The sequence below is a fragment of the Natrix helvetica genome (assembly GCF_964273705.1).
Source record: "Natrix helvetica genome assembly, chromosome: 1".
Taxonomy (NCBI): domain Eukaryota; kingdom Metazoa; phylum Chordata; class Lepidosauria; order Squamata; family Natricidae; genus Natrix; species Natrix helvetica.
Genome location: NC_138548.1, coordinates 195,353,658 through 195,373,819, shown reverse-complemented (window position 1 = coordinate 195,373,819; position 20,162 = coordinate 195,353,658). Strand labels below are relative to the sequence as shown.

General features: G+C 43.0%; 1 protein-coding gene across 3 annotated transcripts in view; it reads left to right on the top strand.

Moving 5' to 3' along the window:
- Window positions 1-20,162, top strand: part of PHF8 (PHD finger protein 8) — a 34,839-nt gene continuing 14,677 nt past the window's right edge. Inside the window, exons 1-14 of one of the 3 annotated variants that reach the window (XM_081938952.1) lie at window positions 1-1,322; window positions 2,596-2,681; window positions 3,573-3,693; window positions 7,651-7,811; window positions 11,054-11,195; window positions 12,256-12,442; window positions 14,037-14,199; window positions 14,316-14,403; window positions 15,185-15,291; window positions 15,401-15,492; window positions 16,144-16,233; window positions 17,369-17,596; window positions 17,785-17,882; window positions 19,963-20,132. In XM_081938952.1, the coding sequence (XP_081795078.1) occupies window positions 1,225-1,322; window positions 2,596-2,681; window positions 3,573-3,693; window positions 7,651-7,811; window positions 11,054-11,195; window positions 12,256-12,442; window positions 14,037-14,199; window positions 14,316-14,403; window positions 15,185-15,291; window positions 15,401-15,492; window positions 16,144-16,233; window positions 17,369-17,596; window positions 17,785-17,882; window positions 19,963-20,132 (1,831 nt within the window). In that variant the 5' untranslated portion in view covers window positions 1-1,224. Of the gene's footprint in view, window positions 1,323-1,400; window positions 1,759-2,595; window positions 2,682-3,572; window positions 3,694-7,650; window positions 7,812-11,053; window positions 11,196-12,255; window positions 12,443-14,036; window positions 14,200-14,315; window positions 14,404-15,184; window positions 15,292-15,400; window positions 15,493-16,143; window positions 16,234-17,368; window positions 17,597-17,784; window positions 17,883-19,962; window positions 20,133-20,162 lie in introns of those variants that run through there. The other 2 variants (XM_081938953.1, XM_081938954.1) reach the window with 2 other exon arrangements.

The following is a 20,162-nucleotide window of genomic DNA, read 5'->3' as shown; positions in this document are numbered from 1 at the left end:
TTCCGCCACTCCGTTTGTCTTTATGGTGGGAACGCTCTCCTTGACACGCTTCCCTAAATGGCTGCCGCAATCGTCGTTGGACGTTGCTTGCCTGGGGGGCCCCCAGCGCCACTCTCAAGATGGCTTCTCCGCGCGCCCGTGCTTTGCCTCTCCTAAGATGGCCGCCAGCCCCTCCTCTATTCCCTTCCTCTCCCTTCCCTTGTTTTGAATAAAACTTTATTGGGAAGGCTGGAAAAGAAAACCCCAGGACCTTAGGCCTCGCGGAGGCCTTTTCAGCGGTCGAAAAGCCTAGAGGAATTTCTTTGCTTCGGGAAGGCCTCGATCCCCGTCCTGGCGTTGTTGCTTCCGCCGGGGAGAAGGTGCCGGGATCTGGCGTGCAGAGAAATCGGCAGAGTCTCGCGCCCGCCTTCGGCTCCGGGGCAAGAAGAAAGGGGGGAAGGGGGGAACTTTTTGATTTGAAAGGGGGAGAGATCGTGGGAGTAAAGGGGGAGCTCGGATGGGCATCGTGGGGAGAGGAAGGGAGGGAAACAATGATCTCGCTCTTTCGGGGAGAAGGGAGTACGGAGGTCGTCCTTGGAGAGCGAGGGAGCCGTAGCGCGCTTTGTTGGGCTTGAAGGAAGAGCCGAGGGTCTTTTCTTCACCCCCCCCCCCCCGGGGACCAAGTGGAAGAAGAAAGAGGGGAAGCGAGCTTTGCCGACCGCACGGAGGGACTCCGCTTAATTTGGGAGGTCGGTCGTGAGGGGAACCCCGTTTTCCCCTTCCCTCGGAAGGGGAAAAGGAGCCTGCAAACTTCTGAACGGAGAGGGGCGGAGGCGCTGCGAGCTTTTTCGGGGGGATGTTTCGGAGGATTTCGGATTCTTAGGGAAACCCCCGAAAAAACGTGAGGTCTGTCCGAAACGGCTTCGGAAAGGCGATCTCCGGAGGATTAACCAGTTGTTTTTCCTTGCTGGTTTTGTTTTTTTATTTCGGGGCCAAAATAAAAAAGCCGGCCGGACTTCAGGCTCACAACTGCATTTTGCACAAAAGTTGGTGCCTGGGACGTGGGTGCGTTTTTGCGTGAATGAATGTTATTCCATCCTCACTTCACCCCAGCTGGGACAGGACTTTTTCCTTCAGGCCTGGGCATGAGAAGCCTCCCCGGCTCGCCCTAGGGGACACTTTGATATCATTTTGATTCCTGAGGGTCTTCCTTGGCTTGAACTTGGAGCAGCCCCTGCCTCCACCATGGCCTCTGTCCCAGTGTATTGTCTCTGTCGCCTGCCCTACGATGTCACCCGCTTCATGATCGAGTGTGATGCTTGCCAGGATTGGTTCCATGGCAGGTGAGCAATAAAACGAGTGGAAATGTCTGTTTGCTGGTCTTGGGCATGCTGAACTGCCTGAGCCTGTTTTCTCTTTGGGTGCTAATGTAAATGGACGTTTTCCAGGGCATGGGCAACCTATAGCAACACTAGGTCTTAGTGGGTGGTTGCTTTCAGGATTGTTTAGCCGGGTCAGACTAAGATTTGTGTATTTGTGATTGAAATTCACTTGCAAAAGATTCAGTGAGGCATTATTTTAAAAAAACCTTGTCCCTAGTAATTAATGGTACCCTATCTCTACATCTGTATGCTGAGGCATTCATTGTAGTGTGAGGCAACAAATATTGAGAGAGTTGGAGGATTAAATCTATACAAAGGTGCTCATGGCATGATTCATACAGATGTTTTTTTTCGGCAACAGAACTTGGGTACATAACTAAGATGAGTGCAACCAAAGGTAAGTGATGGAGTCCCAATTAACCAGCATTGTAAAGAATCAGGAAATAAGGGAATCGTATCCCATAATTCTGAAAGGATGGCGTTCGTTATCATTGCCTTAAGCTCTAATAACGGCAGTCAACTTGGACTGAAGTAAGTTTGCATTGCCACTTGTCTTCACGCAACCGAAGTGTTTCGAGTTGGGTGCACTGAGAAATGGTGAAATAAATAAATTCCCTCAGGTAAATAGACATTCATTCCGTCTGGAATAACCTCCTCAAGGATAAGCAGAATCCAAACGTAAAGTACACTACAGCTTTCAGCCTATTTTTGTTGTGTTTTTAACTCTACACCACTTCCTGTTCCTTTTTACCTCAGACAAATTTGTGTAATAATTTTACACTGAAGAGGACTTTTTTTGTTAAAATTATTGCTGAATGATAGCCTTTACTCTGTAGGATGTTCAAATAAAGTGGATTTGGATAGTAGTTACGCTTTATAGGGAACTGCTTGATGCTTTGTTTCAAGCCCAAAACATGGCTATTGAATTATGCTGGTTAAATTATGAAAATGTTTCTTGGACTGGATCAGGGACAGATCCCCCATCAAGCAAAGTGTGGAATCATTCCCTCCAGTATCTTCTCCAAGCACTCACCCTAGCTTTAGACTAGAAGCATTAGGCCTGTAGAACCGGCATTCAGAATTCACCTACACTACCTGTGATTCAGAGTTGCTATAGCTTCCTGGATCTTTGCAGGACCGTCATCCAGGCTAGGCATTTGGAGAAAGGACATTTGGGTCTAACTTTTTAAAGTCGGTGTAGAGTAAAGTAAGCAATTGTCTTTCTCTCTTCAAGTTGCGTTGGAGTAGAAGAGGATGCAGCAGCCGACATTGACTTGTATCACTGCCCCAACTGTGAACTACTTCACGGACCGTCTGTCAGTAAGTTATTGTCTTTTTATATTTTACACTTCCAAGAAGACAAAATACGATGTAAACAAACATAATAATGACCGCGTGGTTGCTATTTCATCACCAATGGCCAAATATATGGTGTATTATACACATTCTTGTAAATAAGAACTTCAAAAAACCATTTGAAGCTGACAAGGCCTGCCAGCTAAAGGGAACTGAAGAGAATCTTTTTGACAACTTTGCACAGCTCTTCCTGCATGCCCAGCCCAGTTTCCTTACCTTTATGGGCTGCTGTTCTACTGTTTATATTATTTTACAATGAGTGACAGGTCTAGGACTTTTATGACGAGTAATAGCTACAGAGTTCTACTTATATCTACAGCTATTAAAATTCTGTTCAGCCATTTCTACCTCAGATAGAGACACTGAACAAAAGTGTGTCATCTGGCTCTAGGTCCAGGTGCATAATTTGTGTGCTTTTTATTTATTCTAATTATATAATCAAATAAATAATAAACATACATTGCACAATCTGTTTTTAAAAGCCTTCGTTGATGTAGGCAATTTGTTAGCTCAGCCCCAATATGTAAATATTTTCAGCAACATGTTTGATTTCTGAAATTCCAGTAGATATTGATGGCATTTTTCAACCTTATGGTTTGCAATCATCAAGACGACATGATTTTTAATGTTTGTATGTATCTATAAATCATATTTTGATGTTCTGAAAGATGATTGTTGATATTGGGCAGGCTTACTTCATCACTAGTCTTGCCAGATGCTTCATAGGAGGAAGGAGCATTATGTTGGCTGCCTTGAGTTGAGCAAAAGAGAGATGGGACATCATCATAATCTCTGCACTGCTGTCGTTGAATTGTCTATATGCTTGTCTATATTTTGATTTCTTCTCTCCCTCAGTGAAACGGCGCAGAGGAAATCCAAAACAGTCTGAATCCTCTGTGAACAAAGAGGTTGGCAAGACAGTGAAGACTGGCAGCAGTCAATTCATCAAAGAACTTCGCAGCAGAATATTTCCTAGGTGAGATGATGCTTGATGGATGTTTTAGCCATTACAGAAAAAAAGGACATTTCAAATAGCCATATTGTGGAATGACTGGTTGATTTCTAGCTAAATCAAAGCATTTCTTTCAGTTCCTCCTGGCAATTTTATTGTAAAACTTGTTCAAAAAGAATTCCTCTGCTCATGAATGAGCAATATTTAATGAACTATAACTTCCAGGAGCTTTCACTATTAGCTCTCCTTTAGAAGGATGCTGGGAGCTGTAGTTCTGCAACTTCTGAAATGCCTTGCCAAGATTTACTTATCTATGGTCTCTCAGATAGCAACAGTTGGGCAGGATGGAATTAATAAACTTGCCCAGTGATAATGTCAAGACTGCTTTAACTTTGGTGAAGCAATTTAATACTTCTATTTCTTCAGTGCATTTTGTTTTTTTCAAGATTTTGTGCTGCTGCTTTATATAAAGGTATTTATTGAAAAAGGTTCAAGAGTGGTGTTTTTTTTTAATTTGTAGGAATATATATATCCCTACAACATATATATAGATTTTCACAGATGTAGGTATGCTGGTCTTGTATTCGGGTCTTTTCCCATGTAAGATTGAGATTGTCTTGGCAACGTTTCGGCGAGGTCTCACTCGCCATCCTCAGGCTGGGTTTTGGGCTTAAAGCGTCGTCGGAGTTGCCGTCTTTCTATAAATCTTGATGGGTGTGTGTGGAATGCTAGCATTGTTTCAGTAAGTGGAATGATTGGTTGTGTGGTTGTATCATGATTGGTAGATTGGTGCTGGCTGTGTGTCCATTGTTGTTTCGTGTTGTAATAGCCTGGGTGGTGGGTGGGGCTCGTTTGTTGATTAGGGCTGGTTTCCAGATGTCTGGTAGGTGAGAGGTATCGTCGTGGGGGTGTTTTTCTATTTCAGTAGCTTCCATAATTATTCTCTTGTTGAAGTGTTCAGTTTTGGAGATTAATCTTGTTCCTTCAAAATTAATTTCATGTCCTGTAGCAAGGTGCTGGAAAAGGGAGGACGTTTTTTTCTTTTTTTCTTACTGCGTTCTTGTGTTCTGTGATGCGTGCATTTATTCTCCAGTTTGTTTGTCCTATGTATGTTGCAGGGCAGATTTTGCATGGTATTTCGTAGACTCCTCACTAAGGAGTTATATTATTATTATTAATAATAATATTAATTACCATTAATACTATTATTAATAATACTATTATTAATTATATAATATTATAATATATAATATGTTGTTGTTGTTGTTGTTATTATTATTATTATTATTATTATTATTATTATTATTATTATTATTATTATTATTATTATTATTGCATCAACAGAATTGTATCACAGCAGCCAGTTGTTTCGCCGGATTTGGCATTAATTACTAGTCGGGCCCCACCCAGGGGCCTAGGATGTCGTAACGTATTTTCGTAATATCCAAGCAGTGCGGCCTTTTGCATTTGACTGATGGTGATTTTGTCAATTTTTAACTGTTTTAAATGTAATTCCAGTGCTTTTGGAGTAGCACCCAGTGTGCCGATTACCACTGGAATTACCACTGCTGGTTTGTGCCATAATCGTTGGATTTCGATTTTTAAGTCCTGGTATTTCGTGATTTTTTCATATTCCTTCTCGGCGACCCTGCTATCACTTGGTATTGCAATGTCTATGATTGTAACCTTATTTTTCTCAACCAGTGTGATGTCTGGTGTATTATGCGCCAGTATTTTATCCGTTTGTATGTGAAAATCCCACAAGATCTTGACCACCCTCGACGACTTTTTCAGGCTTATGTTCCCACCAGTTTGTTGCTGTTTTAATATTATAATTTTTGCACAAATTCCAGTGGATCATTTGTGCCACTGAATTGTGCCACATTTTATAGTCAGTCTGCACGATTTTTTTACAGCAGCTGAGTATGTGGTCAACAGTTTCATCAGCCTCTTTGCAAAGTCTACATTTGGCATCATCAGAGGATTTTTCGATTTTGGCCTTAATGGCATTTGTGCGGATAGCTTGTTCTTGCGCAGCCAGGATTAGTGACTCTGTTTCTTTCTTTAATATACCTGCTGTTAACCATAACCAAGTTTTTTCACTGTCCACTTTATCTTTTATGTTTTCCAGAAATTGGCCATGCAATGCTTTGTTCTGCCAACTCTCCATTCTTAATTTTATCACATCTTTTCTGTATTCTTGTTTCGTCTGTTGGGCCCTCAATAGATTTTTGTTCTTTACTTCGATTAATAGATGTTCTTGACTTTCTTTTAAATAATCAGCCAGTGCATGTTTTTCTTCTTCAACTATTTGCTTCACTTGTAATAATCCTCTGCCACCTGATTTTCGGGGCAGGTATAGTCTATCAGTGTCACCACGTGGATGTGAACTGTAGTGCATTGTCATTAGTTTCCTGGTTTTTCGGTCCAAAATGTCCAAATCAGCTTGTGTCCAGTTAACTATACCAGCTGTGTATCTTATAACTGGTATTGCCCAGGTATTTATGGCCTTGATTGTATTTCCACCATTTAATTTAGATTTCAAAATTTTCCTAACTCTGTTGGTGTACTCTCTCCTGACAATAGTTTTTACTTCTCTCCATGTTTGATGTTATCCAACTGCAGAATGCCTAAGTATTTGTAGGCTTCATTTTCGTTGCATTTAATTAGTTGGCCATTGGGCATTTCAATTCCCTCACATGCAGTGATTTTGCCCCTTTTTATGGATACAGTGGCACATTTTTCTATGCCAAACTGCATTGAAAAATCGGTGCTGAATACTCGGACTGGGTTTGTCAGTGATTGGATTTCTATTTCTGATTTTCCATAGAGTTTCAAATCATCCATATATAATAAATGCGAAATTTTTTCAGCTTCTTTGGCTGTTTGGTAGCCTAATTTCATTTTCTTTAAGATTACTGATAGTGGGATCATCGCGATGATGAAGAGAAGAGGTGAAAGTGAATCACCCTGGAAAATTCCTCGCTTGATATTAACCATTCCGTAGTTCTCATTCCCTACTGCCAACTCAGTTCTCCATTGTTTCATTGCCTTTTCAGTGAAGGATGTAATATTTTTACTAATGCCAGTTGTTTCTAAGCATTTTATGATCCAACTATGTGGCAATGAGTTGAATGCCTTTTTATAATCAATCCAGACCATATTCAAGTTGTTATTGTTGTTGTTGTTGTTGTTGTTGTTATTATTATTATTACCCTTCTTTCCTATCTGGATAGCACTGCTATTTATTGTCATTGTTTCCTCCAGCACCAGAATAGCTGTCTCTATAGGGAGACTCTTTGCAGCTGCCACACCTTACAGGCAGCTGCACAGAGGTCTCCAAAGACATAGCCAAACAACTGCTGAAAGAAAAGGAATCAAAATAATTCTGTTTCTTCCTCCTTGCAAATGTCCAGTTTAAATAAAAGAAAAGGCAGTTTGTAAAATATGTGTTTAATGTATACTGAATGCTGCTCCAAGACCTCAAATAATGAAGCATAGTTTTAAATAATGTTTTAAATAAATGTTTAAATAAATAAATGTTTAAATAAATAAATGTTTAAATAAATAAATAAATTTATAAATAAATAAATAATTTTTTAAATAAATTAAGTAAGTAAGTAAAAAGTTAATAAGTAAGTAAGTAAAAATATATTTTTTTATAACTGCTTTGGAACCTATAGTCGTAGGAAATTAGATATAAAAATAAAAATAGAGTCAAACCATATACTTTATAACAGTCATGAAGTACAAGGCAGCCAAAGTTTATCAGGTTTACAAACGTAACATACAGAGAATGTGTGTATTACACAAACCCATTGCAGAGGATTACTGTCCCAATGTTCTTTCAACTGAGGCCATTTTGAACAGGGAATTCTGGGAGTTGTAGTTTTAATGTATGGAGGTTACCAAATTGAGAAAGTGTGCTATAGAAAACAGCAGTGTGTGTCCTTGGTTTGACTGTCCCTCCTGCTTCCTCAGTGCGGATGATGTGATCCTAAAGCCAAGTGGAACACAACTGACTGTGGAGTTCCTTGAAGAGAACAGCTTCAGCGTGCCTCTACTGGTCCTGAAGAAGGATGGCCTGGGCATGACTCTTCCTCCACCAACATTCACTGTGCGTGATGTGGAGCATTATGTTGGTGAGTGCTAGGAGACTGGCTTGATTGGTGACCTGAGGGAGAGCTCTCTTGCAAGGGCCAGCAGCATGAGGCTCTCTACATGCTTTGCCGGGCAGTTCCTACAGTATTTTTCCCACTAGTTAAGTTGAGGAAACTGAAGTCCAAAATATCTACCACCCACTACTTTGCAGGTTATAGGCTGCAGAGAAAGCAAAGGTCATTTTTTGCTAAAGGGATGTATTTTGTTTTTATATAAGGAGAAATATTATCTGGCATTACTATTAGTTATTCACTTCTATGCAGAGGTCAAATGACCTCTTATCAGAGATTGATGAAACAAAGCCACACTGTTTGTCACCACTGGCTGCTTAGATTAAGCTCATCCCTCAATTACCAACACTAATGAGGAATGTATCCACTTGAACTATGGCCAAAGATGTGGTTCTTCTCAGTCACTGCATCTCAGCAAATATTCTTCAGTTTGCAGAAAAACGAAAGCTTGAGGAAGGGAGAGAACTGTATGTTTGATTGAATCACCGTTTGTTGCAGTCATACTGTTGGGTTTGCAAGCACATCTGTTTATCATAGATGTATGGATACACAAGTAAGATTGGATGCATTTGGAAAAGTCATAAGTCTGGGCTGGAGGACAATAATCCCTTCTACTGTCATATCTCAGCAATTAGTATTTAAGGTATGGTGACTAGTATTTAGGAGGCAACCATTAAAGTACAAGTATAAGTGTAATCTTTATTGTCATTGTACTTAAATACAAAATTGGTTGTAATAAAAACGAAATTGGTTGTTCAACAGTATTCATAACCACTGATCCTTCCTAAATTTGTTCAATCCCCTTTCAGAGCAGTTCAAACTGGCTGCAGTTCCTACATCTGCTGATAAGTGAATCTCATAGTTTAACTAATATCTGTGTAAAAATGTGTCTCCTTCTCTTAGTCTTTAGGGGAATATCCTAGAGAGAGGCAGGGAAAAAAATACATCCATATTACCTGCGCTGTGCAAGATCTTTCGTTCTGCTATACAGTATCCATTTACCCTCCTTCATTCCAAGTTAGAGATTTGGAATGGTGTGGTGCCTTAGTGGTGAAGATGCTTGCCATCTACTCAGAAGGCTGAGAGTTCACTCCTAGATAGTGGCAAATGTTTCTCTCCTAAGGCACACACACACACACACACACACACAAACACACACACACACACCTGCTGCAAACTCCACATAGGTGTCAAGAAGGGTATCCAGCCAGTAAACATTCAGCTCCATCCAGTTGCCCCAACTATCTACTAAAGGATTGTAAAAAGGGATCTTATTCCAAATTAGAGACTTAATCTTGGTAATCTTTCGGGGGGGGGTAGGTATTCCAATCCTCCTAATCATTGGGGCTGCTTTTTTCTGCAGTTTTTCCAGCTCTATAATATCCTTAAGATCCAAGTGATCAGTGCAGTGTAACAGACTCATTGCATCCCATTGGAGATATTCCTGAGGCCGCCTCAAATCTTCAGCTCTCATTCCTTTTCACTTTTCTTTCTTATTATCTGCAGATATAAAGATTTGTATTTTCTGCAGATATAGAAAGGTGAAGCTATCCTTCTTTCCTTGTCTACTAGAAGAAAATCTGTTCCCACCTTTTGCTATTCTGACTGAGAGCACGGAGATCTTGGAAAGATTGACAAGGAAATGAATGTTTCTTTCATCATAAGAGTTATTAAACTGAATTAAGAACATATTCTTTATAGCTTCCATGCTTCACTTTTCCACAGGAATTTGTGGCTTATGATGTTTACAGTGCAAAAAAAAAATCCAAAACCCAAATTAATCGGTCAGAATGTCAGCACAGGAGTTAAATAGCTTCTTGTATTTATTTGTTTTGAGCTGCTATCCTAACTAACAGCAATCCTCAAATTCAGGCATGTGGTGGTTATAATTACTGAGCTGATGCTCAAGTTTAAGTCAGCTACTCAATAATGCTAGAAGTTATATCTATTTCGACAATATCTGGACAGCTATAAGTTCCACAGTCTTAACTCCAAGTTATAATTATGGGCTCAATAAATCCAGGCCTGAGAAAATGCTATAATGGGCCCCTTTGCTTGGAGAGTTGCTGGTACTTTGCCCGATTGCTTACCCACACTTTGCTCAAAGAAAGCAGATGCCGGTTAGCCTTGCCTGAGCAGCTAGTTCCTAACTATAATTTAGTTTTCTCTCTTTCATAGGAGATGAGTAAGAGGCTTTCAATCAATAGCAGTGATTGTGTAGTTGTAGGCTAAGGTCTCCTTAAACCTGTGCAGAAGTTTTTTATCATCCCACATTGGCTTAGTTCAGACATTACCTTGAGTTATAGTTTGTTCTAATGATAGCTTGTTGAATAAGCTATAGTGCCTGGGTTCACACAGCTGCTACGTCAAAACCAGACAAAAGACATTACTTCTGAGATTTCTTCACAAGTCAGTTCACTTACCATCTTCTTCTGGAGCATGCAGCTATCCAAAACTGTTGGGAATATTCCCTGAGATTCCTCATTTTGATGGATAAAAAATTATGCAGTATAGGGCATCATTATTTCTTAATTATTCCTCAAACCCAGTACAATTTATGGTAGATTAAGGCAACGAAGTGCCCTCCCGATGCTTTGGACTTCAATTTTTATCAGTCCCAGCAAAGGGCAAGCAAGTGTGAGAGTTACAGTTCAGAGAATGATAGATGACATCAGTCTGCCTGCCTTCCCTAAAGGAGACCCAGAGTGTAGTATATTCTTAAATGCATAAGGCAACCCTTCTTCCCCTGTTGCCAGCTGAAATGCTATTGTTCAAAGTGAACGTAGCTTCCGCTGTTGCTTTTGTGGGTGGCTGGCTCTCCCTCCCTAAGAATGGCTTATGCTAATAGGCCATCCACGTGCAGCATCCTATGTTGTAATATAGAACCCGAACATTTGTATGAAGGCAGGGTTTGGAAAGGGAAAATCCTTAGCTGAATTTTGAAAGTAAGAGTAGATAGGTATGTATGTACTAAGTAGCCTAGCAACCTTTGACAAAATGGCATTCTGGCCCTTGAGTATAAGCAGCAGTTGCTGACCAAGGTGCTGGGGGAAAGGACCACTAGAGGGAGATGCTTGCATCACTAAGCTTCTGATGAGTTTGTTGCCTGCCCCACAGTGTATTTCAGAGGTATAACTTAGGGAAATATGGCTGCTGCTGCTGCCGCCTCCCAGCTGACTTGCTCAACATGAGGTGTATCTCTTTCTTAACAGGTGCAGACAAGGAGATCGATGTCATTGATGTGACACGCCAAGCTGACCTCAAGATGCGTCTGGGTGACTTTGTCGGCTACTACTGCAGCAGCCGCCGAGAGAAAGTGCTCAATGTCATCAGTCTGGAATTCTCAGAAACCAGGTAAAAAAGTGCAGGAAGGTTGCAAGAAAGGGTGCACGAGTCTGCAAAAGCAGTCCAGTTATTTTTGTTTTACACGCCATCCTCACCCGCGTAGGGAGAACCTAGATCTGCAAGATTCCGTGTTTTGGCATCAAGATGTATTATTTCCCCCAGGAATGGTTTTATTTAGCTGAAGGGATACAAAGAAGTTCTCCATTCTGTTCCACCCTTCAAATGGGTGGGGGTGGGGTGGGGGGGTGAAGGGTAATACAGGCTGAATATTCTGAGAAATCAATCACAGGTAGTCCTTGATTTACAACTGGTCATTTAACGACTGTTCAGAGTTATGACTTGCCTGGAAAAGGGGGCTTATAACCTAAATCTGAAATTCTGATGGTCAGGAGCCCCTCCCCTCCCCTCCTAGGGTCATAGGGCATTTTTAATTGGTAATTTTAGTTTTTAAGGGTTAATTTCACTGGGGTTTTAACTTTTTTAGGTATTGTAACTTATTTATTTATTCTTACCTCCTCTGTACGCTATATAATACTTTTGTACGTCGCCCCGAGTCCCTGTGGGGAGAGGGGGCGACTAATAAGTTCAAGTAATAAATAAATAAATAATAAATATGACTGCAGTTTGGGTGCTCAGTTGCGGTGTCAGACAGTTCAAACCATGCCACAGTAAATAATGGGTTCACTGCCACGTTCACACAGCCTACCACTGGGTTCGCTTAAGGACCACTGCAAAAGAGCATAAAAGTAGGTTGGCCATGTGACTGACCCATTTTACAACTGTTACGGCTGACAAAATAATGAGCAAGCTCTGTTACAGTTACAACTCAAGCACTACTTTTATCGTTATTTGGAAGACACTGAGTTGTAATTATTCCCTTTCTCACAAATGAGGATGGGGATGTTTTTTTTTTCCTGCCATATTTTCCTAGAGGCAATTGGGGGGAAGGGGAGGAACAAACCATGGGTTTAAGCATCAGTAGGTAGTCTCTCCACCAGCCACCCGAAAGCATTCTCAGGGGTTGTTTGGAAGGAGATGAGGTTGTTTATTTACCTTTGCCATTTTTCAGGTTGTCTAATTTGGTGGAGACACCAAAGATTGTGCGCAAGTTGTCCTGGGTGGAGAACCTGTGGCCAGGAGAGTCCGTCTTTGAGCGTCCCAGCGTACAAAAGTACTGCCTGATGGGGGTGCGGGACAGCTACACGGACTTCCACATTGACTTTGGAGGCACCTCTGTCTGGTACCATGTCCTACGGGTAAGAATCTGGTATATGGGATAGAAGGAGGATCCTTATGCAAAGCTTCAGAACTGGCAGAATGCCTTGGTGGATGTTTGAATGGTCTTCCCACTGCATCTTTGTTTTCAAGGTTTTCTTGTACTGGTGTAACCGAAGAAGGAAAATAAGAGTAATTGGAGTAGCAGCATAAAATAATACACGAAGTTACATTCTGATGTGGTATGGTCCAGTAACTGGTATAGTCAGATCAGTTAGTTAATTTCCCTAGGGCAAGTGAGAACTAGAATGCATTCATTCTTGCCACAGGTGGTCCAGGTTGTTGGGATGCAGCTGCCTTTCATGGCTTCATACTGAGAGTATTATTATTATTTTCCTCATTAGTTTCTCACAAGGATTCTTGTTAAAAGGGTCCAGAGGCATTTTGTGGAGGTGTCGGCATGAAGAAAATATACTGAATCCATAGAAGAAAAGATGAAATGGTTTTAATTTATCCATTTCTCATGTTTTAAGATGAGAGCCCAGTTAGTGTAGTGGTTAAAGCATCAGACTAGAAATTGGGAAGTGATGAGTTCAGACCTGTCTTAGGCACAAAGCCAGCTGGGTACTTTGGGCCAGCCACTCTCTCTTGGCCCTAAGAAGAAAGTATGGGCAAGCCACTTTGGAAGTCTTGGCAAAAAAAATAGCAGGGACTAGTTCAAGCAATCACCAGGAATCAACACTGACTTGAAGGCACATGTATGTTTTAAGAAAGGTTTCTGGGGATGATGGTAGCTTAAAATCCAGCACAGAAAGCACAGTTTGGGGAAGAGTGGAGGACTTATTTTTGGACTCTATTTGGACTAGGCCATGAAATGTTGGTTTACAATTGCAAAAATATGTTTATGCCACCAAAAGACACATTTGGATGATAATTGCAGAATTCAGCACCTGGAAAATCTCTGCTGTCATTTGCAAACTAGTCAAATTTGCAGCTGTAGCCAGAAACAAAGTAAAGATTTTCAGCAGCCAGAAAACTGAACGTTAGCACACTGTATATCATCATGTCCCTCATTATAAACTGTATAAAATATAGAAAGTTATGTAGATGGTCTTACTTAACACCAACATTTCATGGCTCTTCTTTAGAATTCAGTTGTTCTTGGCCCAGACCTTCCGTTACCTTGGCATGCACTGCGGTCTTTGTTTTCCTTCATGTATGAAGGATATCTGTTCCTGAAATTTATAATGTAAAGAAGAAGAAGAAATTGTGCCAACATTTGTAAAAAAAAAAAAGAATCATGCAGAGAAAGCTTGGTAAAATTATTGGGTAAGATTATCTGTGGGACAGCGCAAGCTGACTCAGACAAGGAAGGTGTTTGTAATTCTGTTACTCTTCAAATGCTGCCTCTGAAATGTGAGGCTAACAGCATTTTTTCTGGCCTTGGAACAGTCTAATTGTCCATGAGACATGTCCCCCATGTAAAAATTAGTGCCAAAGTACCCAGTGTCTCTGTGCTTTATTACATCAATCTTTCCCTTATATATGTGCACCTTGTTTTTTCGACTCTTTATCATTTTGGAAAAAGACAGAGGAGACTTAGTGGGGAAATTTATTCTGTATCGTTCCCCGCAGGGAGAGAAGATCTTCTACCTGGTACGTCCCACTGTGGCCAACCTGACACTCTTTGAGGCATGGAGCAGCTCCTCCAATCAGAATGAAATGTTCTTTGGGGACCAAGTGGATAGGTGCTATCGTTGTCCTGTCCGCCAGGGCCAGACCCTCTTCATACCGACAGGTAAGTCCTTTTTCCCCTTTGGCATTTCAGGCCAGAAACAGCTGTTTCTTCTCTTTCCCAGTCAGTCAATGTTCTTGAGAAGCTATTTACCATCTTACCACCTCTTGTCCTTCCAGGGTGGATCCATGCTGTGCTGACCCCTGTGGACTGCCTGGCCTTTGGAGGCAATTTTCTACACAGTCTCAACATTGAGATGCAGCTCAAGTAAGCTTGAATGGGAGCAATTGGCCACCATTGAGCATCTGGGAAAACTATCAAGGGAAGAGCCAAGACTTGGGAGTAGAGAGTGGAGATCCCAAATTCATTTTTCCACTTCTCCGAGCTAGTCTGGGAAAAAATCCTTCTGAAAACCCTTAAGTGAGTTATTGCTTACTAATGTGGATGACACTAAAGCAGAGAACGCAATCATCTGGCCTGGCATAACATCATTTCTTCAGAGGATCCTGGATGTAAGAGTATAAACACCTGGAAGCATATCAAACTCAATATTGGTTAAAGAATTAAACATACATAGTCCTCTACTTACAACCATTTGTTTAATGGCTGCACAAAGTTACGATGGCACTGAAAACTGACTTATGACTGGTTTTTACACTTATGACCATTGTGGCATCCCCATGGTCATGTGATCAGAATTCAGGCGCTTGGCAACTGGCATGTATTTATGACAGTTGCTGTGTAACAGTCATGTGATCAGCTTGGGCAGCCTTCCCAGCTAGCTTCTGAGAAGCAAAGTTAATGGAGAATGCCGCATGTAATCTTAGTTGCCTAATGAAGTGCTGACTAGAACCCAGGAGGAATGAGAGGAAGTCAGAGGAATGAGTGTTTAGTGCCTAGATAGCTTCTTATGGCTCTTGATTGGTAGCTGCTGACCAAACCATCCGAGGAGAGGAGTCCAGCAAATTAGCATAATTTACAGAAGCAATGTCCTCTTTATGGAAGACGTTACATCCCTCCCTTCCTTCCTCCCTTCTTTCCTACCTAGGGCTTACGAGATTGAAAAGCGCCTCAGCACAGCTGATCTCTTCAAATTCCCCAACTTTGAAACTATCTGTTGGTACGTTGGCAAACATCTCCTGGATATCTTCCGAGGTGAGTTTTGAGTTCGCCTGTTTTTAGTATCCCCCTTTCTCCCTGTGGCTCATGAGAATGGCCACCACTGATGCTCTCTCCCTCCCCCTCTCTCTCTTTCTCCTGGCAGGCCTTCGAGAAAACCGTAGGCACCCAGCTGCCTATTTGGCTCATGGGGCCAAAGCCCTCAATACTGCATTTCGCTCCTGGACTAAAAAGGAGGTAAATGATTGAGAGAATAACTCATACTTGGGCTGGGTAACAATCAGGACCCAGAAGGTCCTGGAAAAGGGGACGTACAACTTGGATCCAAAGTTCTGATAATTCGCCCCCTCCATCCCAGTTATGTGACAGCTACTTTGGGAGCTTGGGAACATGGCCATATTTACGGCCGTTTGCATTGTCCCATGGTCATTGACTATTTTTTACAATGTTTTGCCAAAACCTGGCATTTCTGTTTTTTTGGCAAAACCGTGCCATAGCAAACAGTGGATTTATTGAACAACTGTAGTACTCACATTTATGACCGCTGCATTCATTTAGCAACTGCCACAAAAAATGAGGAATTGGGTCATTCATGTGACCAACCTGTTTTACAACCAATATGACTTGTAACTCCATTATGGTCATAACTCAAGGACTATCTGTAAGACCTCTCTTGGAATGGAAGACTGATTTAGTGGAGAATATTCTGTCCCAGGAGCAGTCCAGAGTGGCTCAGTTATAGGATGACTACCTCAGTCATCCAGCCAGGGAATCCTAAGAGTCGTAGTTCAGCATGTCTAGAAAGCAGTAGATTGGAGAAAGCCTTTCTGCTCTTCAGCAATGTTTCAATTTTGCAGAGAAAAGTAGACTAGATATTTTTCTTCCCAGGCCTTGAGTGAGCATGAAGAAGAAATTCCTGGGACAGTACGTCCAGCACAACTCATCAAAGACCTGGCCAAGGAGATCCGACTGGTGGAAGTGAGTATCAAGAGGCTCATTGGTTTTTCTACTCTTCGGTTGAAAGCACCTCTCTGTGAGAAGCAAAGTGCCGAAACATATCTGGTGCACATCTTACAACTAAGCCTAAGAAGATCCTGCTTCGGGTTTTGTGGAGAGATTAGTGTCTTGTTTAAAAGGCTAGTAGCCAAGAATATTGTAGCCTGCAGTTCTGATGCTTAAAACCACTCGTTTTCTACCAAGAAAATTTACTTGTATGGCTCTGTTGCTTAATAATGCAAAATGAAGCGTTTATGAAGTTATTTTGCAGGCTGTTTATCGATCTCACTTTGTCCCTTGAAATTGAAAGTTGTAGCCTCTAATGCCCATCTTTCTGGCAGGAAGGAATCCCTTCTGCAAAGCCATTCCCAAACTGCACTCAGGCAAGGAACAGCAGTCAAGGACATACCTTGGGAAATGCTTAGTTCGGGTTTCGCTTATCTGCATGTTAAGTGCCCTGTAGGAAATAGGGGCACCTCACATTAGCTCCAGGCACAGCAGTCTGAAGCGTTAGTGGCTTTTAAGTCCACGGTGTGCTCAGAGCAGCCACGGCATAGTCTGTAGCCTGGCTGTTTATACCACACCGCAGAATACATATTCTGGCCCATCAATCTGTCTGAGAGGGCTTGCAGGTTTGCTCTCTCAGACCCAAAGTGGCAGACATCCACAGCCTTTGTTTTTCTAAACAGCTACCCTACTTACCCTACTCAACAAGAAAATCTGTGCAGAGGAATCCGCTAAGAGTCTAAGCAACACGTTGTGACAAATTCTGAGCTTGCATAGTTGATACTCTTGTGACGGGCTTGAGAACAGAGTGTATGTTTTAGCTCCATAAAGTTGCAGGTTCTTTATAGAAAAACCCAAAGCAAGCAATCTTAAGAACTCCCTTTTTTGCCTTCTGCTTTTAATCTCAGAGAGCCCTTTTCCGTCTCTTTATCGATTGGCAGTATTTGTTCATTGTGTCTGGGAAGGAGCTGGACTTTATCTTAGCAAGCCTTGCCCCTCCCCAACCCCCCTCCCCAACCCCAGGAAAATTGCAGCTTTGCTGCTGTGTTGCTGAACCCAGCAGGGGTTTGTGATGCTTCCTTGGGGGGCGTTTGTGCTCTCACTCCTCCAGGATATATTCCAGCAGAACATTGGGAAGACTGGCAGCCCGTTTGGCCTGCAGAGAGTCGCCCAGCCTGGTGCAGCAGCTGCCAAAAAGGGAGATCAGAGTCCCAAGGAGCCGGGGAAGAAAGGCAGCCGAAAGGATGCTGCATCCGTCAAAGCCCTGGAACTAGAGTTGCTGCGCAAGTACAAGAGGCAGCAGAGCTTGAAGCGTGCAGAGAGTCCTGGCCAGGAGGAGGTGAGGTGCCAGTGGCGTTGCTGTGCACGCTAAGTGGGAGAAAAGGTGGAGTGGAGGTGGTCCCATAGGGGGATTTGGGACCTGGTTGGGCAGCACCTGGGCTTCTTAGTGGCTTACGATCTGTTCCTGCCCCTGTCTCTCATGATCTCAGCATATACCGGCCAACACTCTTTGTTTTCCTTGCCCAGTTTGACTTGCCAAGTTCCAGCCTGGATGATACAGATGGAGAACCTGATCTGACAGAGGAAGAGCTGTCCATGGTGGTGGCCAATGGTCGAGGCACCAGGTTAGCCTCTGGAGATGGGATTGTTTGGGGAGGGGAGGGGAATGACAGAAACAAAGAAGGTGACCTAGATTGGTAAACTGTGATATTTCGGTAATGCTGATTTGTTCAGATTCCTAGCCACCTGAGAGCCATTTTTTTCAGCATGAAAGAGATAGGCAGCCAGCAGCTGAATCAGCCCTCGGCAGTACTCCAGAACTGCCCTCCAGTGTGTGCACACTCTGGGTCAGCAGGGCGTGACATAGACATTGGGCAAGATGGAGCTTTCCACTTCTGCTTTTCAAGCAGCTCGTCCTCCTTCGTAAGCCATGTTGGTGAGCAGATGGCCATGCTGAGAAGAAAGAACCATGCCAAAATCTCCTTTACTGTCAGCAGGGGGAGGAGTGGGGGTGGGGGTGGGTTTAAGACCAGGATTTGAGAATCTAAAAGCGAGCAGATTGGCAGGTGGTTACAGCCCAAGTTTGTTGCAAGAGATGGTCCACATTTAAACATGAGTTGCTGGTAAGAATAATATAGAGTAGCAAAACATTGCATTGGACTAAGGTTAAAGATAAGATAAGATAGATAAGATAATTTAATTTGTTAGCCGCTCCCTCTCCACAAGGGACTCGGGGCGGCGTACAATAAAAACATACATAAATACATATAAACATACACATACACACATACACATACATATACATACACGGAGGAGGTAGCAATTACATACATCATGATAATAATAATAAAATTAACCATTAAAAATACCCCATAGTAAAATTACAAATTTAAAAAGGACTGTCAGGAGGAATAGGATAAACTACGGTTGAGCCAGGCCAGATAATTGAAAAAGGTGGGTCTTGAGCTTTACACGGAAGGAGCGGAGATCGGAAGTAATCCTGATGTCAAGGGGGAGGTCATTCCACAGGGCTGGGCCCATCACAGAGAAGGCCCTGCTCCTGGGTGTCGCCCCCCGACACTGTTTAGCGGACGGCACCCGGAGAAGTCCCTCTCTGTGTGAGCGGATTGGTCGTAGGGATGTATGGGGCAGGATGCGATCCCGCAGGTAACTAGGTCCTGTGCCATGGAGCGCTTTGAAGATCGTAATCAAAACCTTGAAACGCACCCGGTAGACCACAGGAAGCCAGTGCAGCTCGCGCAGGAGAGATGTTACATGGGAGTACCTAGTCCTCCCCATAATCACCCGCGCGGCCGCATTCTGGACCAACTGCAGTCTCCGAGTGCATCTCAAGGGAAGCCCCATGTAGAGAGCATTGCAGTAGTCCAGGCGAGACGTCACCAGCACATGGGTGACTGTGCGTAAGGCATCCCGGTCCAATAAGGGGTGCAATTGGCGTACCAGGCGAACCTGGTGGAACGCCCCCCTTGCCACGGCTGTTACATGGTCCTCCATGGACAGCCGGGCATCCAGGAGGACGCCCAAATTGCGCGCCCTCTCCATGGGGGCCAGTTGCTCGCCCCCGATGGCCAGAGATGGAAGCAACTGGTTGAACCGGGGGGCCGGAAGCCACAGCCACTCCGTCTTGGAGGGGTTGAGTTTGAGTCGGTTGTCACCCATCCAGACCCGTACGGCTTCCAAACACCGGGACATCATTTCGACGGCCTCGTTGGGGTGGTTCGGGGTGGAAATGTATAGCTGAGTGTCATCAGCATACAGATGATATCCCATCCCGAAACCACGGATGATCCTTGTGTTTCTATGTTACCCTGTGGAGGAACCTTTTGTTACCTTGAGTGTATTTTTGTTGTTATATCCTTCCTACCCAGCAACTCTTCAGGGCTGAGAGAAAGGTGAATCTGAATGGTGACCAATCTATGCATGAAGGCAGAGCAGAGATTTGTATTCCCCATGTGTAGGCTAAACCCAATATCATAGCTTCAGTAAAGTGACTCTTAAGACATCTCAGTGTTTAAGAAAAATAATAACCCTTTTCCCTACCTTTGTAGGGCTGATCCAAAAAGGGGAACAGAGAATATTTTATGGGCTGCATAATAACCTCCAGTGAGTAGATCATCAGATCAGGTCAGCCTCATCAGTTTTGGCATTTCTCCTCCTCCCATTCCCCCCCCCCCCTTTGGACAGGAAAATCAAAGCCTCGGAGCGCATCCGGAGCCACAAAGGAGCACAAATGAGAGCCCCACATAGCCCCTCTGATGCAGAAGCCCCAGATATAGACTCTGAGGAGGATCTGCAGATCGATGAAACGCCACGCAGGGAAAGGAGGAATCTGCTGCTGCACAAGAAGCTTTCCAGTATGTGGCACCTTTCATCCATGCTTGGTG